Source organism: Mixophyes fleayi, chromosome 5 (genome assembly GCF_038048845.1).
Source record: "Mixophyes fleayi isolate aMixFle1 chromosome 5, aMixFle1.hap1, whole genome shotgun sequence".
Taxonomy (NCBI): domain Eukaryota; kingdom Metazoa; phylum Chordata; class Amphibia; order Anura; family Limnodynastidae; genus Mixophyes; species Mixophyes fleayi.
In genome coordinates this window covers 265299572-265325369 of record NC_134406.1, presented here as the reverse complement: position 1 = coordinate 265325369, position 25798 = coordinate 265299572, and the positions used below count along the sequence as shown (strand labels likewise).

Here is a 25798-nt window from a genome sequence, read left to right as displayed (position 1 = left end):
CTGCGTTCTGTGGCGTATGGTTCTGGAATTGCTCAGAGTGATTTTGCGGATTGTACGTACCTTAATGAATCAGGCCCAATGGGTGCATTTTAAAGCCTACATTCTAGGAGATTCCCAAACTTCGGGTAGTTTTCCTGGACCCCGGGTGAGCAGTTCTTTCTCCCTCGAATTGCTGCCCCCCTTTCCAGGTCTTCAAAGTGTGCTTTAAAGACCTTTTATGATCTGTTCCATTACAAATCCATTAACTATCCTTGACCCGTCATCTAGACATTTTACACACTGCAAACAGATGTATCATTTCAAGGACGACTTAACATATCAAATTATCTGACGTTGAAATACATATGTATCCCCCTGTGCGATATTAACCTTGCACAACGAAACAACTGGCAGCGAGTAGCCTAGAATGAGCCCCATTCTATCCACATTGGATGTACGATATTTGATACATGAAAACTGAAAATAAGATTGTGTATCCTTTGTCCTATATATCAGTAGTATATTTGCTAGAACATGTATTTTATTTTATTTAGTCCTCTTAAAAACCCTCCAATAAGGATCTTTCCTGCGACATTCTGAACACATCTGTTTTCTGACAAATAGATTCCTACTTTCCCACAGGCCATAGACTTAACCCCTTAATCGGTGGAAGCCGTTAATCACATTTCAAAGTGTTGCAGTCCCCTCCGGCCTTGAGCTTGGTAATAAATCACTTAGTTATTCCCCGGTATTTGAAGGAATATATATACACAGTTACAGTGGAAGTGATCACAGCAGCTACAAACTATATATTTAACTTTGGGGAACATAGGAGACCACAACAAGCAGTGATAATTTGCATGTCCTTATGGAAATCAGCCGTATCTGCACAGGCTTGAGTTACCAGAGCACATGCTTAATGGTCCTTGTAATGTAATACAACATTGATTGACAGCTGGCAACATTTTTTGGGAAACAAGAGAAAGTGAAATCAGCGATATTTCTGCCAGTTTCATTTAATGTAATCAGTTTTGTTTTTCAATTTTCTTTGCGATTCCAAACTGCTTGTTGTGAATCTTAAACACACAAACCTACCCAGCAAATATGGAGGTTTACAAACTGATTATTTTAAGAACCATCGAAATGTCAGGTTTTAATGGCAGCCTGACTAATTAGAAATATAATGTATATCTGTTCATTGACAAACCTGGTATAATACAGGGATAGGTCAAAATGATGTCATTGGTGCTTTGCACAGGGAAGCCCAGCGATGGTTACCCACCTAGGAGACCAAGCGAAGCCTTTATTGGCTGAGGGCTTTGTTAATAGGGAGGAGCCCTAAATCCTGCGAAAAATCCAATTTTCACAGAATTTAGGGCTCCTCTCCCTTTCATAAATAGACCCTATATTCTTCAGGACCTGCAGAACTGTATAAACGCAGAACTGTGCATATCCAGAACCCAGGTACTATAGGCAAAATATTATTAAGGACATCCAACTTTTTTTGGAATAAGTTGCACAACGCTGAATATATTTCCCACTCTCCCTAAAATTCAAGTTGACTTCTGCATTAGCTTTCTGACTCCGAAATTCAAATGACAGTAAACAACGCTGCTGCATTTCACAGTTTTAATGAGGTGGGTGGTTTTGCTCAGTCTGAACTTGCATATTTGGGGGCTTCGATTGTTTTTTAAAAGGACCATGCCATCCTCTGTGGGGATCTCCTCTCCATACTTGCCTTCATAGTCCAGCGGCTTTTCTAAACACCATAGTCCCACCATTAGCATTACTGTACATTGACAGCAAAATATGTTCTGTACATAGTGTCAGAGCTGAAATTAAAGTCCATCAAAGACCTTGGGCTAGATTTACTAAGCTGCAGGTTTGAAAAAGTGGGGATGTTGCCTATAGCAACCAATCAGATTCTAGCTTTCATTTATTTAGTACCTTCTACAAAATGACAGCTAGAATCTGATTGGTTGCTATAGGCAACATCCCCACTTTTTCAAACCCGCAGCTTAGTAAATCTAGCCCCTTATGTTGTTGGATGTCCAGGAAGAAACTACTGGAACCTGTGACTGTAGGATTTCAGTGTAGTCTGCTACTTATAAAAGCTTACGTCTCAAATATTCTGATTAAAGGAGAGTCTACATTTTACTTGGTTTACATAACATTAATAAGTGAATGTTCTTCTTTTGGGTCCAGATCTCTTTCTCGTCTGGGGCTTTTATTCGGGCCGACGTCAGTGAGTGGGGATTGAGTTTGACTCTCAGGGCGCCCAGCTCTGACTTCAAGAAGACACTGGGACTGTGCGGAACATTTGATGGAAACGCAAACAATGATTTTCATGACACCAAAGGAGTCCAACTGGAAGAGACTGCGCACAGCCGCCTTTATTTCATCAACGAATGGAAGTAAGATATTTTCGGCCTGATTTAGAGTGAGACGCAAGCGTAAGTGTAACTTGTGATTGAAAAAATGCTAGTTCAGGTGTTTGTCATCATATGATACTTACACCTGCGTCTCACCACCCGCAAATAAAACCGTGTTTTCAGGGGTATCAGTGACTACGTCCCAGTATGAAACTATATGCAGTTTTTCAAACTCACCCTTACTGTACATTGCCTACGTTAGAACACGCTATCCCTCACCCGTCAACCCTATTCAGGAGTAGTGAGCAGTAAATGTCAAAATGTCTCAGGTCTGAATATCTGCAGTTACGAACGTTCACATTCTGAGCAATGCGCAGTGCATCAAAAACGCAAAGATACGTTATGCCAAGGGGTGTATGTCTCACTCTGAATCAAGCCCTTTATCCCTATTCTTTAATCCTGCTAATTGTATGGACATGTATAGCTTAATGTGAGTGTATGCTCATCTAAAATAACACACTTCAACATTTGTTGCATAGTTCTTCATGTTCGTCGCCATCATCAACATTTAATTATATAGCGCCAGCAAATTCGGTAGCGCTTTACAATTGGAGACAAACACAGTAATAAATAATACTGGGTAATGCAGACAAAGAGGTGAGAAGGCCCTGCTCACAAGCTTACAGTCTATATTCAGCCAATCTGTCTGTCTGTCTGCCTGCATGTTCCCAGGAAACAGACCCCACCCACTACAAGAGATAATCATTCCAACGAAAGTGTTCTATAGTGAAAAGCATAATCAGCTTAAGCTTGGAAGACTAAACACACCTAGAAGTTCTGAGCATTTCTATAAACCATCTTTTGATTTAAATTTCTGACAACTTTTTTCTTGCCCCTATAGGATTGCAGCAGGAGAAAGTTTCTTTGATAAAATTCCTACTTCCAAGCCGCCAAGCATGAAAAATACCAAGTATTGCAGCTGCTCAGCAAAGAAAAACATTCCGCATCAATCCCACGGTATGCTGTTCAGCAATTCTCCGCAGGATGATCCCATCTGCACAGGCAAAGAAAATGTGAGGTTTCCTATGTTAATACCAGTCTTGGACGTTACTAATGAGTACACCTTTTCGGCTGACGAAAGTCGAGATCTAAGGAAGCGCTCATTAGACAACGTTCCTCTGGAGCACGGCACCTCGTCTGTTGAGGATGGCCTCCAGGAAAGTTCCTTCAACTATCTACAGCATACGGATGAACTAAGGAGAAATGTCATCTCCAAGAGACGAACACACAACCCGGGAAACAGTAGAAGCCAAGGTAATCGACTGATTGGCAAAGAACATGTTACTGGGAAACGCACTAAACGTCAGAATTATTATGAATACCTTTCAACGTTTCCATATCAAAGTCTTAGTCAAAGTGACTTGGAAGGGTTCAGTTACTTTTTCCCCGAAGACCATTCCACCGGCCCACACCAAGAATTTTTGCCATCTTGGCCCACTCCGTCAGGGCTGACTCATTCCTATGCTTCAGTTATTTGCCAGCAGGCAGTTTTTAATTCAAGTATTGGGAAATTGTGCATTGGATTTCTGGAGAAACGACTTATGGATGTGATTGACATGTGCATTACGGATATATTATTAAAGGACGACCTTGGCTGGGTTGAAGCGGGTGTGGCCCTCCTAGAGAATGAATGTGAAAGAAAACTGTTAGAAGTAGGACATGACGCAACAAAACCCTTCCGAACACCAGTGGATCGCATTGTCCTAGTTCTGAAATGTCCCAACCTCTGCAGCGGCAATGGGCAGTGTATGGATTGGGGTTGTTTGTGCTTTGAGGGTTATGGATCATATGACTGCAGCGTTTTGTCTGGTAAGTCTGTCCTTCATCTGATCACTAAGTATTTAAAAGTATGTTTAACTGCTTATATATTTAATGTATTGGGTTTTACTGTTATTCTTGTAAAGACCAGGTGCCTGAGATTTCTGAGCTTGAAAATTTTGGACTTTGTGATGTTCGGAATTACGATTGTACGTCTGTTAGAGTTTTTGGACTGGGTTTCAAAGAAGCAGCTAGTCTAAAATGTGAATTTACAAAGCAACAGGTATGTAGTTTCTGGGAGTTTGGTTTCACACAAATTTATCAGTAAAACTTATATCAGCTGTTCATTCTTCTGAGCCGGGGCTGTCCAACTGGGAGGTGGGGTGCACAGACCACATCCGTCCCTCCAAAGATTTTTTGTGGCCCTCAGATTCCATGAAAGCCAACATAGACTCTGATATATGACGCCATTCTTTTGAACATTATTTGGCTTGTGAACTATTTTAACTGACTAGGGCATGAATGTGCTTACTTATGCACCCATAGAGGAGCGAGATTGCTAACATGAGATAAAGGGATGACAATGGAGTTTTTTTGGGGACATTCTCTGTTTTAGCGTAGAGTGCACAGCTTATGTCTGGTAATCACCTCTCACTCCCGTCTACAGGGAGTGAGAGGTGATTCTTATGTCGCTACCCACTTACAAAATTCCCTACCATGCCTGATCAGACACCTCTACAGCCTTCAAATCTTTAAATGCTCTCTGAAAACTCACTTTTTTAGAAGAGCGTACCCTACTCCACCTATACTACTTACACTAATGCACCGTCACACCTACCCTACACCCACCTATACTACTCACACTGGTATACACTATCATCTTACCCTACTCCCACCTCTGCAACTCACACTAATGCACGCTCACACCTACCCTACTCCCATGTATACTACTCAGACTGGTACACCCTAGCTCCTTACCCTACTCCCACCTATAGTACTCACACTGGTACATCCGAACACCATACCCTACTCTGACCTCTGCTACCCACACTAATGCACCCTCACACCTACCCTACTCCCACCTCTACTACTCACACTGGTACACCCTAACACCATACCCTACTCCAACCTCTGCTACCCACACTAATGCACCCTCACACCTACCCTACTCCCACCTCTACTACTCACACTGGTACACCCTAACACCATACCCTACTCCGACCTCTGCTACTCACACTAATGCACCCTCACACCTACCCAACTCCCACCTGTACTACTCACACTGGTACACCCTTTCACCTTACCCTACTCCCACCTATACTACTCACACTGATATACCCTTTCACCTTACCCTGCCGCCACCTATACTACTCACAATAATGCACCCTCACACCTACCCTACTCCCACCTATACTACTCAGACTGGTACATCCTTGCACCTTACCCTACTCCCACCTCTGCTACCCAAACTAGTGCACCCTTACACCTACCCTACTACTATCTTCACTACTCATACTGGTACACCCTAACACCTTACCCTTCTGCCACCTATACTACTCACACTGATATACCCTTTCACCTTACCCTGCCGCCACCTATACTACTCACAATAATGCTCCTTCACACCTACCCTACTCCCATATACACTATTCACACTAATACACCTTCACACCTGTCTTACTCTCACCTACACTACTCACACTAACAAACCCTCTCACCTACCCTACTCCCACCTATACTACCCATAATAATGTACCCTCACGTCTACTCCCATCTATAATGCTCACACTAATGCACTCTCACATCTACCCTACTCTCACTTATAGTACTCACACTAATTTACCTTCATACCTACTGTACTCACACCTATACTACTCACACTAACATACCCTCACACCTACCCTACTTCTACCTATACTACCCATAATAATGTACCTTTACACCTATCCTACTCCCATCTTTAATGCTCACACTAATGCACCCTCACACCTACCCTACTCCCACCTACACTACTCACACTAACACACCCTCACAACTACTCTACTCCCACTTATATTAGTCACACTAATACACCCTCACACTTGTTACAGTCTCCACTCTGAGCCACAAACACTCTGCTTGTTTCAGCTGTGCCCTCCTCCACTTAGAATGTAAGTTCTCTAATGAGCAGGGTCTTCCATTCCCTTTCTTTTCAAGTCTGCATTTATTTTGTCTACCTTGTATGTTCCTGTTTTATGTATGTACTGTTTGTCCGACTGTACGATTCTGCGGAGCACCGTAGCCTACAAATCAATGATAATAGAAGTAGATATAAAAATAAGTTACATGAATGAAAGAGGGTTGTCATACTTTCAGATAATATGATTTTGATGTTTGCAACTAAGCAGTTTCATAGCCCATTTTCTCTCAGTACAGCGGTGGCAAGTGGACTCTTCTTGAGCCAGTACTGATGGATGCCATCTTCCGCAATTCCAAAGCTGTTGACTGCCATATTCCTGCAGATGTCGCCCAGTCTGACGGCATAGATCCTGTAGATGACAAGCCCATTGCAAGGTGGCTAATTAAGGTATTTGCTCCAGCTTGTAAACTTTGGAGGGTGTAAGTCAAAATATAGTAGTTACTTCATCCCTGCTGTTCCGCTTGGTAAAACAAATTGACACAACCCTAATGAGCATGTAACCTATTAGTTCACTAGGGACAAGTGGCAGTCTTTGTGCCTCATAAAGTCAGCAGTGTCTAGTGAATTCATAGTCTGCATTCTCATGGATATTGGTTGAGCCCACATTGAGCAATGGTCATGGGTGGTGCTGATACTGGGAGGAATCTCTGACTTCCCATTATGCCAAACAAAACTGGGCTTTGCAAAAACTTTATATAAAAGGGATAAACCGTGCATCCTAAAGGGGTATGTAATAATGCTGCCTTTACGGGAAATACCTTGTAATAAGGGGGGGGTCCATTCCCCTATAGAAACAGAAACAGCAAAACGGTATAACCTGGTGCAAAAAATGAAGTGGATAAAATCAAATGTAAACAAATAAAACAAAAACATGATTGGATGATAAAAGCATCACAAGTGGTCCGGACCAAAAATTACCAGGTATTACTACCCATGTAAAAACACACAAGGGGTATAATGAATCCAATAAGTCCAAAAGATATATGTATGTATATAAATTGTACACCTTGAATGTATCCAAACTAGATGTTCTCTTCGAAAGAATGGATTAAGGTGACAAAAGTAGCCAATAGGCGTGTGACCGCTTTTATTACCCCTTTATGTGTTTTTACATGGGTAGTAATACCTGGTAATTTTTGGTCCGGACCACTTGTGATGCTTTTATCATCCAATAATTTTTTGTTTTATTTGTTTACATTTGATTTTATTCACTTCATTTTAATACGCCAGGTTATACCATTTTGCTGTTTAAAAAAAACTTTGCTGGCTAACTACAGGGAAAAATTAAGTAGCCATCTGGAAAGGAATTAAATAGCCAGTGTACAAAATTATTTAATATAACCAAGTTCATTAATAATGTTTATAGTTACTGGGCCTGATTCATTAAGGAAAGTAAGGCAAAAAAAAAAGTTTTCTACTGGACTAAACCATGTTACAATGCAAGGGGTGCAGATTAGTTTACTATTTTGCACATAAGATAAATACTGGCTATTTTTTCATGTTGGATGAAAATACTTGATATCTTTATTTTTACACTGAAATTGATCTAGGACATGCCCTACCCCGACTATAAATCTGTCTTCACATTTTAAATTTGCCTCACCCTCTAATGCAACATGGTTTTGCCAAGGTGCAAACTTACTCATTTTTTTTGCTTTACTTTCCGTAATGAATCAGGCCCATTATGTTTAATTACTAAGTCATTATTCACCTTACATACTACATCCTTGTCCATTTAAATATACTAAATAAATCAGTTACCATGGAAAATATTAAAATACTTGGCTTTAACAATTGACAATTTGAAAGAAAATGTATAAAAGAGACACTGATTGTATAATGATCTGATTATCTGATTTCTCAGCTTAGTTTGGGTGTTGATACAGATGGAGCAGTTTTTATTGCAGTGAACAGATAATTTGTTTTATGTTGTGACAGATATCTACTTATACCCCATTCATACTGCACCAAAAACCCGGGTTTTTGCAGAGGCACGCTGAAAAACCCGGGTCTTGGTGCAGTATGAGTAGTCCAACCACAAAAATCCCGGGTCTAAAATCCCAGTATGAAAGTTGTATTAGTTTAGCTGTAATTAGCTTGGAATATTAGAGCAACTGTAAGCTCTGCTTGTACGTGGGTGATCCATAAATTGCCATCAGATTATAGGTGTTGCAGAGCTCAGATTTCTCAGGTTACTCCTGGAATAGTTTAAATCACATGAAAGAATAAATTATTTACCCAATTCAACCCTTTAGTTAGTGTCACTGATACGCAGAATAAAAGAAGGATTATATCCCAGTTATTAAATTATTACTTCTTATAGAAAATAATAACAATCCACAACCTTTGTTAAAAATAACTAAAGAATAATAAAAAAAACTAGAGCTTGCAGCTATTATTGTGTTACAAATTGCACCGATTGTTTGAAGTATAACGACACTCAGTACTTATGTGTTCAGTAGTAATTTACATTCCACACATTTATCCGCAGGTATCGAATGATGGTTCTATATTTAGTAACTTCAAATCAATGATGTTATACGATGGAGCCTGCCAGACCTGTGACCCCTTGTCAGATGGGCTGTGTACACTAAAGGTATGTTAATCACTCGTTATCTACTGCTTGAGTGGCAGAGACCTCTGCTAAGTTCTGCAAATAATGGTCTTTATCTTGCATTATTTTAGTATTGTGTTCTTTTTTTTTTTTTTAAATCAAGCTGTTAAAAGCCAAAATAGAAAATCCAGGTTTGTGTTGAAATAAATAAGTTAAGCATAAATGCTAATTTTTATTTAACTGTGTACCTGAGATCTTCCTGATTTGGCAGAGTAGCAGATGTCCCCTCGGTCAGGGGGCACTGTCCTCGCTCCTGCCAGTATTGTCAATGTACAACATCATCATCATAATTTTTTTATATAACGCCACTAATTCCACAGCGCTGTACAGAGAACTCACTCACATCAGTCCCTGCCCCACTGGAGCTTACAGTCTAAATTCCCTAATATAGACACACACAGACAGACAGACAGAGAGGGAGACAGAGAGACAGAAAGAGAGGGAAAGACTAGGGTCAATTTTTGATAGCAGCCAATTAACCTACCAGTATGTTTTTGGAGTGTGGGTGGAAACCGGAGCACCTGGATGAAACCCACGCAAACACGGGGAGAACATACAGACTCCACACAAATAAGGCCATGGTCGGGAATCGAACTGTTAGGCAGAAGTGCTACCCACTGAGCCACCGTGGTGCCCAACATGCCGCCTCTATTGTAAAATATTTCCTTGGCAAGAGGTAGAAAGCCATTCTCAGACTTCAGCAGACATTGGATACTCTTCTTACTCGTGCCAAGAGAGCAGTCGCTGAACTATACCCCATGCAAGGGCTACATAGGGCTTGGAGGTAAGGGCGGATGTACCCTCCACACTCCCATGCATTGGCGGTAGTTCCTGCACCCACTATCAGGACAGAGCAAGCACAGCGAAGACAAAACAGTCCCAGTGCATGCTCATAAGAGCAGAGTGTGGAGGACGGACTGCATCACCTGGTACCAGAAGTGTAGTGATACAACACTGCAAAGGGTGTCTTCATAGAGATCCATTACAACACACTGCTAGCGGGAGCAAGGAAAGCCCTGTTGACGGCAGCAGAAGTCAGAGGACTTAATCGGATAGATTGCCGGAAAAGAGGCAAGTAACATTATACATATATGTTTAACTTATAGACCACCACCCATAACTGAATTATTAGTTTTAAATGCTAAATGGAAGATCCTATTCTATGATGTAATGTCAGTCCCCAGGTGATTCAATAACATTTGGCCAAAATGGGCGATGAAGTCACCGCTCCCAAACTAATAACTTGAGGGACTCTGTCCAGCTGTGGTGACGTCACCGGGTGGGAACGGATGACTCAGTAACAGAACAGCTGACTCATATTCCAGAACAGTCATCTTTTGTGAAGATTATTTCCATTGTCTTCCAGGACAAAACTTGTAACATCGATGGACTGTGCTATGCTCAAGGTGATACAAACCCGAGCAGCCCATGTTTACTCTGCAAGCCGGATGTCTCAAAGTTGACGTGGTCAGTCGCTGAAAGTAAGGTCTTCTACTGTAGCTCTGTGGAATATTCCTAACTCTGTAGAAGACAATATAGCGATGAGCTATTAATAAAGTATTTGTTCCAAAATAAGATATTATTGCATATGTAAGCACCCTATGCAATTAGTTGCTCACTTCAGCCATTTAGCATTACTAGAGAAACCCAACAGTAACTGCCTTAAATTAAACTGAAATGTAATTACTAAATTACTTTATTGACAGAATTCAATAACTTTTTTATACACTACATTACGTGTAGAAATTCTACCAAAAGAGGGTAATGAATAATTAACTATATTATCAATCACTATATTAAAGCAACTAAAGAATTTCGTTATACACTACAATATATGTAAAACTTCTTACATTGCTGGGCATGGCCCCTGCAAGACGCGCTGATATATGTGGCTGTAAATAACTGTCACAGTTTCCAGACCACACAGCAGGCCATAAGTTCCAGGTCACCCAGTAGAGTCGCAAATAACTGTTACAGTTTCCAGACCACCCCACCCAACAGGTCACATGTTCCAGGTCACCCAGCAGGTGCACAGGGAGAGTGCACTAACTGTCACAGTTTTCAGAGCAACCACGGGTGTATTGCTAATTGTCACATTTTCCCGAAGACAATGGTAATGCATTGTTGTAAATGGTGGGCAGACGTTTTGAGAAATAACTCTGCAACGATGCAACGGATTATAATGCCAGTATGTTTCTGCAAATCTACATACCAAGACCTTTGTTTTGGTATATGGTGTGCCCTGCACAATGGCCACATAGAAATAAGTCACTCATAAAAGTCATACTTATGGTATTAATATACAGATCATTATTATTATCCTTTATAGAGCACTAACATATTAAGTAGCGCTGTACATTGAAGGGATCATGAAACAAACAAATTAACAGATAATGACATGAAACAGAAGATAAAGATGGCCCTGCCCAAATGAGCTTACAATCTAAGAGGTGTGGTGAACACTTGATACATACACAGGGAGAAACAGGTGGTTGGAATAGATATTGTATAAACCCATTTGTATCTTGCCCTAGGAGTGTACCTAGGTTGTCTATTTAGTAATTCCAGTGCTACTTGTTTGTTACAAATAATTCTACATGATGAGAGGTATGATAAAATACAGTGTTCTCTTCCAGGTAACCGGCCTCCTGCCATTCATTCCTTACCTGACAAATTGCAGACGTTTTACAGTGAAAACTTCCTGTACCAATTCATGGGGTCAGATCCGGAGGGCTCAGCCATCCTATTCACCTTAGAATCAGGTCCGGAGGGGGCCACATTGTCTCCGGCAGGACTGTTAATCTGGAAAGTGATGTCGCAGAGCACAGAAAAATTTGTGTTTTCCGTATCAGATGACTGCAACGCAAAGACGACAGTAACAGTGGAGGTACGTAACACTTTTACAGAGATAAATCATCATCATCAGTTATTTATATAGCGCCACTAATTCCGCAGCGCTGTACAGAAAACTCATTCACATCACTCCCTGCCCCATTGGAGCTTACAGTCTAAATACCCTAACACACAGAGACACAGAGAGAGAGAGAGAGAGACAGACAGACTAGGGTCAATTCTGATAGCAGCCAATTAACCTACCAGTATGTTTATGGAGTGTGGGAGGAAACCAGAGCACCCGGAGGAAACCCACTCAAACACGGGGAGAACATACAAACTCCACACAGATAAGGCCATGATAATGGACTTTATACTGATTTCCATCAATTCTATAATTGTTGCTTCTATTGATTATATTTCTCAAAGTGGCTGGTACAGTGGTGTATATATAAGCATAGGGTGCTGAGGCTCTCCATTTGACCCTGTTGAGTGACTTATATCTGAGACACTGATGTAGTCTCTAAAGTACTGCTACACTCGCTCAGTCCTCTGTTATCATAATAATACTGCGCAAGGAAACTGAGGGAGCCATTGTTTGGAATGAGTTGCTCATGGGTGCAGACTCAGCACCAGATAAACAAACCACTGGCAATGGCTTATCCATAACTCACATCTCAAGAAACAAAGCCTCAAGAGACTTGAGTACAACCACTAGGAGATACTGATGCAGATAGCGCCAAGTCCGTGATCTCCGAATATATAAATATGGCATCCCCTGTTGGCAGGAATGCAGCAACTACCTTCCTTGTTCCGTAAGTGCAAGTCTAGATGAGACCTTCTGGCCCTGCGCTTGACACCTCCATGCTGGTATGTTGCTCCAAGAAATAGAGCAGATCCACAAACTATACACACCTTGTGTCAAGGTCTGGAAGATGTTAGGTGAGATGTTGGCCTAATCAACATGTTTTATAAAGACTACTCATAGTGGCATAACACTCAATCGCCAGCTCTTAAGTGGCATCCATAGCGAATGGATCAGCATCGCCAGGGCCCCTCACTGCTGGACCCTATAGAAACCTTGTGGGCTGCTCCAGCAATAGTTCTGCCGTTGGCTGGTAGACAACAGTACTATGAAAGTATAAGTGTCACGCTTCAATGCTGGAAGCTGGAAATAACAGCTATGGAGCCTGGGATATGATGAAAACATAATATTTGTTAGAACTGCTATGAACCAGAGAATGCAGGAAATTATACAAATTGAGTACAGCAGACAATAAACAAGGATTCAAAAGGTGGGAGGAGGATGCACTGGACAGCAGGTGAAAGTACGAGCTGCAATATGGACGGGGGTAACCAGTCCCCTCAATTACATTGCAAGAATAGGATGGCCCAAAAGAGCTCAGTACTATAATGATAAGCAGAACCAAAACAAAACAAAACAAAAACCAATACAAAAGTAAATTCAAAACAGAAAAAATAAACAAAAACAAACGAAAGACTAGAGCAAAAACACAAGTGATTCAAAAACAAGTAGATATGTGACCATGAAATAGTTCTTGTTACAATGCTGTGCATATGTAAAGGTGATGATATTGACCACGTCAATGGTCCTCATTTTTGTGACATCATCATTTATATAGCGACACCAATTCCACAGCGCTGTACAGAGAATATTTCTCTCTAACATCAGTCCCTGCCCCATGGGAGCTTACAGTCTAAATTCACTAACACACACACACACTACCATTTTTGACAGCAACCAATTAACCTACTGGTATGTTTTTAGAGTGTGGGAGGAAACTGGAGCACCTGGAGGAAACCCACGCAAACGAATTAGAAGTTAAATTTTTTAATCATAGTTGATTCCAGCTGACTATCACGGTGTGGTGTTTGTGCTTAGATCCTAACCACAACAAATAAAAATAAATAGACCGCATAGCTGCATTAATCTGGTGATAACTGAGCATGTCTTGGAGACAGACAGACGCTTTTAGGAGCCAGTAAATGGGGTTTTCCATAACAATAATTATACAAGTCCCAAAAGAGAGACATTAGGACAGTCTGGGTTATATTTTATTATAAACATACAGATTGAGGTACCTCAAACGTTTAGCGGTTGGAAGAGGCTGCGATCATTTATAATGTCACCTGGATCAGAGAGATACAATCCCTTTGAAGTCCACAAGGTGGTGATTTATTTAGTATAGTCACTCAATAAGCTACTTCACCTGACATTTCCTGTACATCAAAGGCCCAAACATTTCAGAGGAGTGCTCGTGACTGCATCCTTATCTACACCCTCAAATAAAGGGAATTAAATGTATTCTGTCTGTCTTTTATGACAGGTTTCAGTGCTAACAACAGATAAGGCTTTTATTGTATGTCCCTAAATGCAGTTCAATTTGGGGACAAAAATGTGCAAAACCAAATGTCGGTACAATCAGGGAAAAAAAGTCCATCTGTATCATGAAGTACCTTTATTGATAAATCATAACAACTCCACTTTTTCCTCCATAGTTTCTTTATTTCTTTCACAAATCTCTCCACTGTCATTATTCTGTTAAACATTACGTCCACTTACTACAACTAGTTTGTTCGGATTTAGCGTTATACACAGAAGATGTGTTTAGGGTGCATTGTGGCTATTTCCCTGCACCGAGCAGAACTCAGTGATTTTCTTCTTTTGGGGCCTATATAACAATTAACTGGGTTTTTGCCCCGTAAATTATCATCTGTCATCGCAACCATGATCATTGAAAATTATGGGGACTGCCGTTTAATACGAAACTTAACCTAATGCAGTAGATATCTGTGATACCTCCTTTGTTGGGCTTTGTTAGATACTTAATAATGCCTAAGCCATACATAAAAAGCATAAGGACGTGAGTAGGTTGCGGGTGATTGCCCTGCTTTCCTGGGAGTCCGGGAAAACTCCCAGAAATTGGTGAGTCTCCTGGACATTTCAGGAGTATAGACAACTATGGCCTAAGTACATGGTCTGGATTTGTTATAAGGCTGTATAGGCCTGTTGCTAAAGAGACATAATTGCATATGGAAGAGGTGGGTGGGGCTGTCCCTTTTTTGTAATCTTACCACATTGGTGGCTCAGTGGTTAGCACTTCAAATGGTCGCTATTGCCATCAAAAACCCGCGGGAGATTTTTTTTTTTTTTTACGCGGCAGGGGAAAAAAACTTGCTAACAATTGAATACCCCCCTTAATATATGTGATAAGTACATCTCAAGGTAACAATTTAATGTTACAATGTCTTTGTAGGTTTTTGTCAAGGCCTGTGGCTGTCTGAATGGCGGATCCTGTGTAGCCAACGTTAACTTCCCACCTGGAAAAGGGGAATATCTCTGCATCTGTGCATTGGGGTTTGAGGGAGACAACTGTCAAACTGACATTGATGATTGTCAGCCAAACCCCTGCGGTACAGGAAAATGTGTGGACGAGACTAACGGTTATCACTGCCAATGCCCCCTTGGTCTGGAAGGTAGGAAATCCGGGGTAACTTCACGGTATCTCCAAGAGAAGGTGGAGAAATCATTTTTAAGTATTCTTTAGAGTAGAGGTGCTCAAAACCAGTCCTCAAGAGCTACCAACACGTCATGTTTTCAGGATTTCTGTCTGTAGGAACAGGTGGGATAATTACTGAACCAGCCAAATGGATGAACTCACCTGTGCATGATTAAAGAAATCCTGAAAACATGAACAGTTGGAAGCTGTTGACTTCTGAGTTTGGCCACCTCTGTTTTATAGGATGTTGGTTTTTATACATTTTGTTTCATATATAACTTGCAATTATGGTTACACCAACTACCCCTTTAAAAGTACTATAAAGTTAATGCACTGTAGTTATATCATTTATGTCATGCATCATTGTTGTGTCATATAATTATATGTAATTCAAAGTATATTAGATGGATATATTAAGTCCACACATTTATTTATATTCCACAAGTAATAATGAGATGATTTGCTAATTATTGCAATTAAAGTGGTTAAGCGCACAAGAATAAGTGTGGAATTTTTTTTAAAAATAAAAAAGAGCCACTTACGCTCGACCCACCTGCCCTGATGCTGTTTCCCATGGGGGGAGATGCAGCGGTTACTATGCAGGAGAGCCCAGCATGGTAATCTGATATAGTTCACTATTCATCTGCACGGAATGTGGATATTTATAGCAAAAATGCCACACGCACTAAAATATCAAAATATGTATATGCTGCCTTCCCGGTGAAAAATAAGCATTTGTTAAAGTTGTTTTTAATTGTAAGCAGAATATTTTTGAATGTTTCAACCAGGGCCTGATTAAGGGTCCATGCTGTTCTTGGCTAATAGGGTCGTAGCGCCCCCCTCGACAACAACGCTAGACTACTACGCAGTAGTTTAAAACAAACTTGGCCTTAATTTAACTGCCCCCCCCCCTCCCAAAAGTTTATGTTCCATTGTTTTAAAAACTCAGTCGCAGTTGGCTTTTTAAAGGGGTAACGGAAATCTTTGCCACTCATTTTATTTTCATTAAAATCAGGACTGTATAGTAGTCACAATATTGCACTCAAATTTTTTTTCTATGATTAAATGTGTTGTTTTAACTTATTACTGAGATTAAAGGTAATGTGCGGCCCGTTTGACGTTTAGAGGCCCCCCTATGTGTCCCCTGACGGGTAACAGGTTGCCTATCACTTAATTTTTTACTTTGTTGAAACAATGTTGCAACTCTACAGAACAGTTACATTTATTCATGCGCAGTTCTACAAACACATAAAAGAAACGTGTGCTCTCTTCCAGGAAAAGCCTGTGAGGAAGATCTGGATGAGTGTTTATCCACCCCTTGTTATTCGGATGTACTTTGCACAAATACATTTGGTTCATACGGCTGTGGTCCGTGCCCAGAGGGTTATGAAGGAGATGGAAGAACATGTGGTAATAAAACATATTATATAAATGCCATATTATTGGGATTATCTACCAGCAAATGTGCAGGAAACCACAGCAACCAATCAGCAGTGAGCTTTGATTGATTGATCTGTTAGACAATTTAAGCAAACTTCTGACTAACAAAGATAATTGACACTTTGTTAGTCAATCACATGCTTTGTGTTATTTGCTGAATTTTCACATGGGGCCTGATTCATTAAGGATCTTAACTTGAGAAACTTCTTATTTCAGTCTCCTGGACAATACCATGTTACAATGCAAAGGGTGCAAATTAGTTTTCTCTTTTGCACATAAGTTAAATACTGCCTGTTTTTTCATGTAGCACACAAATATCAACTTTAAATTCAGTGTACAAATAAGCTATCAAGTATTTGTGTGTTACATGAAAAAACAGGCAGTATTTAACTTATGTGCAAAACAGAATGCTAATTTGCACCCCTTGCATTGTAACATGGTTTTGTCCAGGAGACTGAAATAAGAAATTTAAGATCCTTAAGGAATCAGGCCCATAGTTACTAAACTGCAGCTTATGACAACCTGATCTATTGCATGTTTTTCACATAGTTGGGGAGGGTGCATTTTTTCTGTGTTTTTATATTTCAGCCTTTACTACTGAAGGTGCTCATACACGCTGTGGTTTTGGTGTATGGGCCCCAAAACTACTGCCAATATTGGTCTGATCAGGCTCTGTCAGATGTCTGTTGGGCCGGACAGGAAATGTAGTCAGTCTGACTGTGGGTCACATTACAGAGGCACTAATTGTGCCCTGTCCCATTAGACCACCCGGCTGAAGAGCTGAATGTCCAGTAACCCTATACATTTATGTCTGTGTATGACCAAATCTTACAGAGAAGTGGACAATTAGAGATCGAGATGATAAGTGGGATCTAAAAGAATGTGTTTTGCCAGATTAAAACAAGTTGGATGTGTGAACTTTGTTTCATATAGAGTTACATTGAACACCACAATCTTCTTGAACTCATTTGACAGGAACATCATGTTACTTCAGTTGAAGACAATGCTCCTTTCTTACAGCCCTGTCCTCACCAACATAATCACACGAATATAGAGGTCACTGACTCTCACAAGTTTCGGCACACTTTTCTCCTGAAATACTCTGTTCTGTGGACTGCAAGTAACAGGGGCAGTGACATGATGTGAGGAGGGGAATGGAGGCAGCAGGAAGCCACAGACTGAGAGTTATATAGTGGAAGAAGCAGGGTCCCCCAGCAGCACAGAGTATATCAGGAGATGAATGATGTGTTAGTGAGGACAGGGCTGCATATGACAGGGGCAGTGACATGATGTGAGGAGGGGAATGGGGGTAGCAGAAAGCCACAGACTGAGAGTTATATAGTGGAAGGAGCAGGGTCCCCAGCAGCACAGACTAAATCAGGAGATGAATGATGTGTTAGTGAGGACAGGGCTGCATGTGACAGGGGCAGTGACATGATGTGAGGAGGGGAATGGAGGCAGCAGGAAGTCACAGACTGAGTTAGATAATGGAAAGAGCAGGATCCTCCACCAGCACAGAATAGTGATATGAGGTTCCTATCACACTGATGTGGGAACATTGTGATACCAAACACACAAAGTTCATACATACAACTTGTTTACATCCTTAAGTAACACTAAAACTTGAAAATAAAATATATTTCTTGTACATGATATTCTAGGAATGTCACCTGTTTTCTTCATCTCGTACAGTGCAAATATTTTTGACAACTCAGATCCCCACAACTGAGCTCCCGGGAGATTATCACGACTATAAGAATAACGGCAGCGGGAGCAACAAAAAAAATGGTCATAATGAAATTATTCAGACCCACACAGAACGAAATGGTGAGTTCTGCAAATAGTCCATAGACATATTAGTTGGAGATTCTAATCTATTTTATATAAAGTTAGAGAGGGGCCATTTCTAATGAAAGGACTCCCAGAGAGAGCTTTGATGGTGCAATTTTATGTATTAATCTCTTAAACATGACATAATAAATGTTACATTGTATTTACTTATAGTACAATGAAACATCTCTATTATTATTATTATTATTATTATTATTATTATTATTATTATTATTATTGGAGCTTACAGTCTAAATGCCCTACCACACCCAAACAGTCACATACAAACTAGGGTTAATTTTTTCAGCAGACAATTAACCTACCAGTATGTTTTTGGAGTCTGGGAGGAAACCGGAGCACCCGGAGGAAACCCATATAAACTCCACACAGATAAGGCCATGGTCGGAATCAGGGGCGGGCCGGGCCGGGGGCCAGGGGGGCATCGGCCCCCCCTAGCCGCTCAGAATCACGGCTGTTAGGGCCGCCCGCTCCCCGGAAGTAATTTCAATGTGATGCGGCCGCGTCATTGATGACGCGGCCACATCACGTGTCATGTGATGCGGCCGCCTGTGCGGCGTGTGCCCCCCGGGTTGATGGACGTCAGCCCGCGCCTGGTCGGAATCAAACTCATGACCCCAGATTAGTAATTGTAATATTTATGGTGATTGATCAGAGGGCTCGGCAGCAGCAAGCCGTTCTTTCCAGGGCTGGAACAGTGTATTGTTGGGTCTTATAGCAAAATCTGGGTAAGTCCCCAGCGATTCCCACTCTAGCCTCCAGGTCCCCACCCCCCTCTACTCTCAAAATAGTGTTTGTATCTTCAGAAGTGGTCTGAGTGGGATTCTCGGATGGAAGCAGGGGCCTAGAATCGGTGGGGCTCAAATCTGACCCTCGGAAGCCCTCTTTGGCTACGTACGCCCCTCTGCTGCTAAGCCCCTCAGACAGTTACAAGGATGGGTGTATTAAGCAGTAACTCTTAAAGGTTCACATCTGCTAATTATCATGTCAGGAGATCTGGAAAAAAAGCTCTGAGTAGGGGTGAGGACAAGTGACTATTGAATTCATTCATCCCAATCTATAATATTTCTGTTGCTATAGGTGAAAAGTTACTTTTTCTCACGGTATCTATACATATATACAAAACGGAACACATATGTACAAACTCAGTCCTGTAATATTCTATTGTTTCTTGCAGAACACAGAATGGCCAAGGTTTTATTTTTATTTGTAAAGTATAAGTATAAATCTCTTTCTCATGTATATTCACGTAGATTCTCCTGCTGATCCTAACTACAAAGCCAATGATAAGGGTCCAGAAACTGTAACTGTACCAACCACTCGGAAGGTTCCATCACTTCTGACCATCAGTGACCCAAAGAGAACCACATTTTCCAAGGTGCTGAATGGTCGAAGGACGACTTCCCACCTGTCCCGCAGTGGATGGATCACTAGTCACCTATCCAAGTCTAGTTACAGAGGAACTAATGCACATGGGTTTCCTACTGCACAAACTGTAACCAACCTCTCCAGATATCGGCCATCCTTTCAAGAGAAGACATCGAGGGAGCACACTGCTAAGAGGACCGAGGACAGCTTAATCCCAAACAGAGTCATCGATGACAAACTAGAGCAGAGTTTTCATGCAGAGTTTTCACCTCCCTTCAACAGAGTGGAAGGGCATGGAGAGCTGAAGAGTCCGTTTACTGTGGCTCCGGAGAAACTAACTTGTGCCGATTCTCCATGTTTCCGCGGAGTTACTTGTGAAGCAAGTAAAGATGGGGGATTTAAATGCGGAAGATGCCCGTACAGCTATTTTGGAGATGGAGTTACTTGCAAAGGTATAAGATAACAAAAAAAAAACCTTTAGTTTAGGAAACGTGTGATCCCATTTGTAGCTGAGCTACAGTTCCCAGCAAGTTATGCAGGTTTCTGTTGAAGGCGCATGCTGGGAGTTTTAGGTTTTGGAACATCTGAAAAGTGGTTACTTCCCTACCTTAGTGCTTCAGTCGTGGTCCTCAGGGTCCACTAACAATCGAGAGAAAGAGAATGTGCCACAAGTTCATAATACTGCTTGCCACTGAAAGCTGGCTGACTACAGCAGGGTGAGGAGCAGAGGTGCGAGTTCCAAAAGTTATAGTAAGGTAATGCCAGGGGATTTCACCTAATTGTGACATGAGAGAGCGAGGCCGGGGTTGGTGCTACAACTAGATGACTTAGGCAGTCGCCTCCAGTCCCCACACTGAACACAGCCCACTTACATGGAGGGGCCAGCCCTGGGGAGGCCATGATTTAGGCATCCCCATTAAAAAGAACATGCATTCAATTATATATCTTACTGCTGTTGTAAAGTTTATACTTTGAGTTTATGTTTTGTGGGGGTGTCAAAGCATTCCTAGAATTGGGTTTAATTGTATAGAACTTTTTTCCTTTTTTTTGTGTTTTTAATATGTACTGTACAGTAACCTCAGTATTCATCTTATTGGGGGGTTCTTAAAAAAAATGGTTGCGTTCCAAAATATGGGTTACTATGCCATTTAGGGTTGGTACCCAGGATGATCATAGAAACACAGAATTTGACGGCAGATTAGAACCGCTTGGCCCATCTAGTCTGCCCATTTTTTAACCTATTGTTACCTCAAACCCTATTTGATCCTTAGTTCTTTATAACGATATCCTTATGTCTATCCCAAGCATGTTTGCATTGCTCTACTGTATTAGCCTCTACCACCACTGATGGGAGCCTATTCCACTTATCCACTACCCTTTCTGTGAAGTAATTTTTCCTCATATTTCCTCTGAACCTACTTCCCCCCAGTGTCAGTACATGTCCTCGTGTTCTAATACTTCTCTTCCCCCCAGTGTCAGTGCATGTCCTCGTGTTCTAATACTTCTCTTCCCCCCAGTGTCAGTACATGTCCTCGTGTTCTAATACTTCTCTTCCCCCCAGTGTCAGTACATGTCCTCGGGTTCTAATACTTCTCTTCCCCCCAGTGTCAGTACATGTCCTCGTGTTCTAATACTTCTCTTCCCCCCAGTGTCAGTACATGTCCTCGTGTTCTAATACTTCTCTTCCCCCCAGTGTCAGTGCATGTCCTCGTGTTCTAATACTTCTCTTCCCCCCAGTGTCAGTACATGTCATCGTGTTCTAATACTTCTCTTCCCCCCAGTGTCAGTACATGTCCTCGTGTTCTAATACTTCTCTTCCCTCCAGTGTCAGTGCATGTCCTCGGGTTCTAATACTTCTCTTCCCCCCAGTGTCAGTCCATGTCCTCGTGTTCTAATACTTCTCTTCCCCCCAGTGTCAGTACATGTCCTCGGGTTCTAATACTTCTCTTCCCCCCAGTGTCAGTACATGTCCTCGTGTTCTAATACTTCTCTTTCCCCCAGTGTCAGTGCATGTCCTTGTGTTCTAATACTTCTCTTCCCCCAGTGTCAGTACATGTCCTTGTGTTCTAATACTTCTCTTCCCCCCAGTGTCAGTACATGTCCTCGTGTTCTAATACTTCTCTTCCCCCCAGTGTCAGTACATGTCCTCGTGTTCTAATACTTCTCTTCCCCCCCCAGTGTCAGTGCATGTCCTCGTGTTCTAATACTTCTCTTCCCCCCAGTGTCAGTACATGTCCTCGTGTTCTAATACTTCTCTTCCCCCCCCCAGTGTCAGTACATGTCCTCGTGTTCTAATACTTCTCTTCCTTTATAGAATGTTTCCCTCCTGCACCTTGTTATAACCCTTGATATATGTAAAAATTTCTATCATGTCCCCCCCTTTCCCTTGTCTGCTCCAAACTGTACATATTAAGATCTTTTAGTCTTTCTGGGTAATTCTATTTATTAAGTCTATTATGTGCCAAACTCTAAAATAAGTCACCTTCCATCCTGTGCGTAAAATTCTGGCCCCCGAATTGCCCATTTAATTTACAATCGAAGTACCTGGGCTGAGCTAATTAATTGATGATGAGGGGTTTTTTTTAACATGCATTAATTAATTATACCCAGGTAATTGCAATAAGTGAGAAGTTCAGGTCAAGAGCTTTGTATACTGTTGTAGAGTCTGATGTATTATTAATGTAATATATTAATTACATATCTTAATAACATTAGAGTTCCCCATAATCTTTTCATTATGTTTTTAACAATACTATAGATAAAATTTGTAGACAGCAGTAAAATCATGAAAAGATTACTCTACCATTGGGTGTAAAAATGTAACGTATTATCACTAACCCCCCCCCCCCCCCCCTTTCTACCCACTACCTTAACTCATACTTACCTACTTTTCCTACTGATCACTGAAGATGGGTGTGAAGGGAGGGTGGAAGGGGACGGGGTTTTGTGATTTGCATCATTTTGCCCCCCCCGGTGATGTATGCCTGTTTGGGGTCTTTTTGCAGTGGTAAAAAGACCCAAAGCAGGCAATTATGTCTCTGGGGGTGGGGCCCTTCCGCCCCATACACCCCTCCATCCCAGCAGATGCGGGAAAATAGCCAGCTCTCCAGGGATAATGGGAGACCTACTCAGAATTCGGGAGTCTCTCGGACATTCCGGGAGAGTTGGCATGTATGCTGTGTGTGTGTGTGTGGGGGGGGGGGGGTTCTCGTCTCTGAGACCTCTATCCTTTATACTGTCGGGTTCCTTTAATCATTTTGGACCCTTAAACGAGGGCCTCTCTTCCCCTATTCCCGTCATCCGACTTCTTTAGGTTGCTGACTGCAATGTTCCCAGTGTGATAATGATCGACGCTGGAACAATAAACGTTTGCGCCTATAACGTGATGACAGGGTGGTGGGCCAACTTGGGGTTCTGTAAGAGGCCTTCTCCAAATCAGCCCTTTTTTGAGGAGCCTAATTGTTTCATGGCTCCCTACAGCCCTGTGGATAGGGGTACCAAGATTTCAATTGAATAGTAGCAGACGTCTGTATTTCATAAATGGTGTATTTGTCCTTTAAATTATCCCTTAAAAAGAAGTAAATAGTTCCTAAAAATTAAGCGGTGGATTTGATGAGTGAAAATAGCTGTGTACCCTTCCGTAAAGCAAGGAGCACCCTAAAACTTCCCTTTCTCTAGCCCTTTATCGCATGTTAATAATCTCAATCCCAAAATAAAAGTGTATTCCGTAGCTAGAAAGGAACGCCCTCGCTCCTCCCAAATCCTTACATCTATTTCTTAGCCAACAACGCTCTTGGAAATCTAAGTGCACCTCTGCTGTTTTGCTCTTCGTCAATGATTCACACATAGAACTTGGGTCCCGGGTGAAAATGGTTAAGAAGCTTTGGAATAATTCTCTTAAATATTTTTAGAGGATGTAATAAGTTGTTAAGGCATGCGTTAAATACTTTGATAGATATTGTTCCAAGCTGTTTTTCTCTCTTGTTTACATGTTTGACTTATGTTAATATAGCTTTAATCCTCTCATTAATTATCCGCCCTTAACGTAGCAATTTGCCGGCATCCATGTGGAAAAAATATGGAATGTGCAGCGCCGAACGTCTGCAAATGTAAGCCTGGCTTCTCTGGATACAACTGTCAGACGGGTAAGCGGCCGCTCACAGTCATTTGTCCCAGTGAATGTTTACAGCTGAGAGTAATGTGCATCCTTATAATTAGACCTGATCTCCTACAGCTGTGTGTCGGCCAATCTGCAAGAACCGTGGGAAGTGTGTGAGTCCCGATGTCTGTGAATGCGCTGCGGGATACGGTGGGGCCACGTGTGACGAAGGTGACTGTTACCTGCTGCTAACCATCCATTTATTAGCCATCTTGTATTGTGTGGTTTGTATGTACCGGTTAGATGCCACAAACAGTGGTCGAAGTGGAAATTTATAAGTAGTGGTATAGAAAATATAAGTGACTGGAATGTGATAGTGTTACAATGAAGGCAGCAGGTGAAGTGGCGGTATGGCATACCACTGTATATTAGCGTACTTTGACCACTGGCAACAAGCATACCCAAAACATTCCCAACAAGGGTGCTATTGCATTATTTTTACTTTTGCAACTTAGCATTACGGACTGTAACTTTGTACCATTAAGAACTTGAAGTACCCCTTTACAAAGTGCCTGCATACAAATACTTGATAGCTTATTTGTACACTGAAATTTAAAGTTGAGATTTGTGTCCTACATGAAAAAACAGTCAGTATTTAACTTATGTGCAAAACAGAATACTAATTTGCACCCCTTGCATTGTAACATGGTTTTGTCCAAGAGACTGAAATAAGATCCGTAATGAATCAGGCCCATAGTCACTAATGAAAAATACATTTTTTACGTGAAATTAGGATTTTATGAATGTCTAATGTACATAAAATGCATTTTTACAGGTTGCTCCTGATTACAGACACATGTTCTAGCTGTATACACAGCCGTCATCACTAATAATCAGCACTTACACCTGACCTGTAGCTGGTGCAAATTATACGACAGAAAAACACGTACCTGAGAGATTCCCAGGGCTTGAATCGGACAATGTGCATGCGCTCGAGCTTGGCACGCCCTTACTGTACATTGACTACGTACATATGGCCAGTCCCCTCCTCGTTCCGACCATGAAATCTTAGGCTGTCAGAAGTGTTCCTGTGAGCTCGAAGGTGAATTGGCTGTATCTGCCTTCACTGGCGTAAAGTCTGGTTCTGGGCTTGCACAGAGCAATTTTCAGTTTCTTAATGAATCATCCGAGAGTGTTTTATTCCACAGAGAGAATGTTGAACAACCATTACAACTGTCCTAGGTGTAAAATTCCAACATATTCAGCAGCAATAGCTGTGTAGTAATTGAAACTGCGTATTTACGTCATAATTATCATTTTTGTTAGCATATTGCGATCCGCCCTGTGACCACGGAGGCATCTGCCAAGCTAGAAACGTCTGTTCCTGTCCATTTGGTTACGTTGGACCACGGTGTGAAACAAGTGAGTGTTGTACAATATTCGCTGTGTAATACAATTGTACTAGTGTAACACGATAAAACTCTGGGCTTCCTTTTGTTATTGATTATCCTAAAAATCCCCAGAGTGTGTAACCGAAGTTATCTTACATCCTGTGCGGGACTAAAGTGTCCCTTTCACAAACCTATAATAAAGCTTGTGGTCGATCTCCAAATAATTCCTCTTCCTACTAGCCCCCTCCCCCCCTTCAGGGGCAAACACAGGATTTGTAGAGGGGGGGTTTCCACACCATGCCACCAGTGGGCGTGACCAGCATGCATGGGGGCGTGG

At 41.6% G+C, this 25798-nt stretch overlaps 1 protein-coding gene across 1 annotated transcript in view; it reads left to right on the top strand.

Moving 5' to 3' along the window:
* The window catches only part of VWDE (von Willebrand factor D and EGF domains), an 80340-nt gene that overhangs the window by 34987 nt on the left and 19555 nt on the right, over positions 1–25798 (top strand). The window contains exons 11-24 of the mRNA XM_075214044.1: positions 2185–2393; positions 3253–4220; positions 4316–4452; positions 6580–6735; positions 8840–8944; positions 10329–10443; positions 11599–11849; positions 15073–15292; positions 16591–16725; positions 18448–18582; positions 19857–20423; positions 24021–24116; positions 24206–24301; positions 25397–25492. Coding sequence (XP_075070145.1) covers positions 2185–2393; positions 3253–4220; positions 4316–4452; positions 6580–6735; positions 8840–8944; positions 10329–10443; positions 11599–11849; positions 15073–15292; positions 16591–16725; positions 18448–18582; positions 19857–20423; positions 24021–24116; positions 24206–24301; positions 25397–25492 — 3286 coding nt within the window. The remainder of the gene's footprint in view (positions 1–2184; positions 2394–3252; positions 4221–4315; positions 4453–6579; positions 6736–8839; positions 8945–10328; positions 10444–11598; positions 11850–15072; positions 15293–16590; positions 16726–18447; positions 18583–19856; positions 20424–24020; positions 24117–24205; positions 24302–25396; positions 25493–25798) is intronic.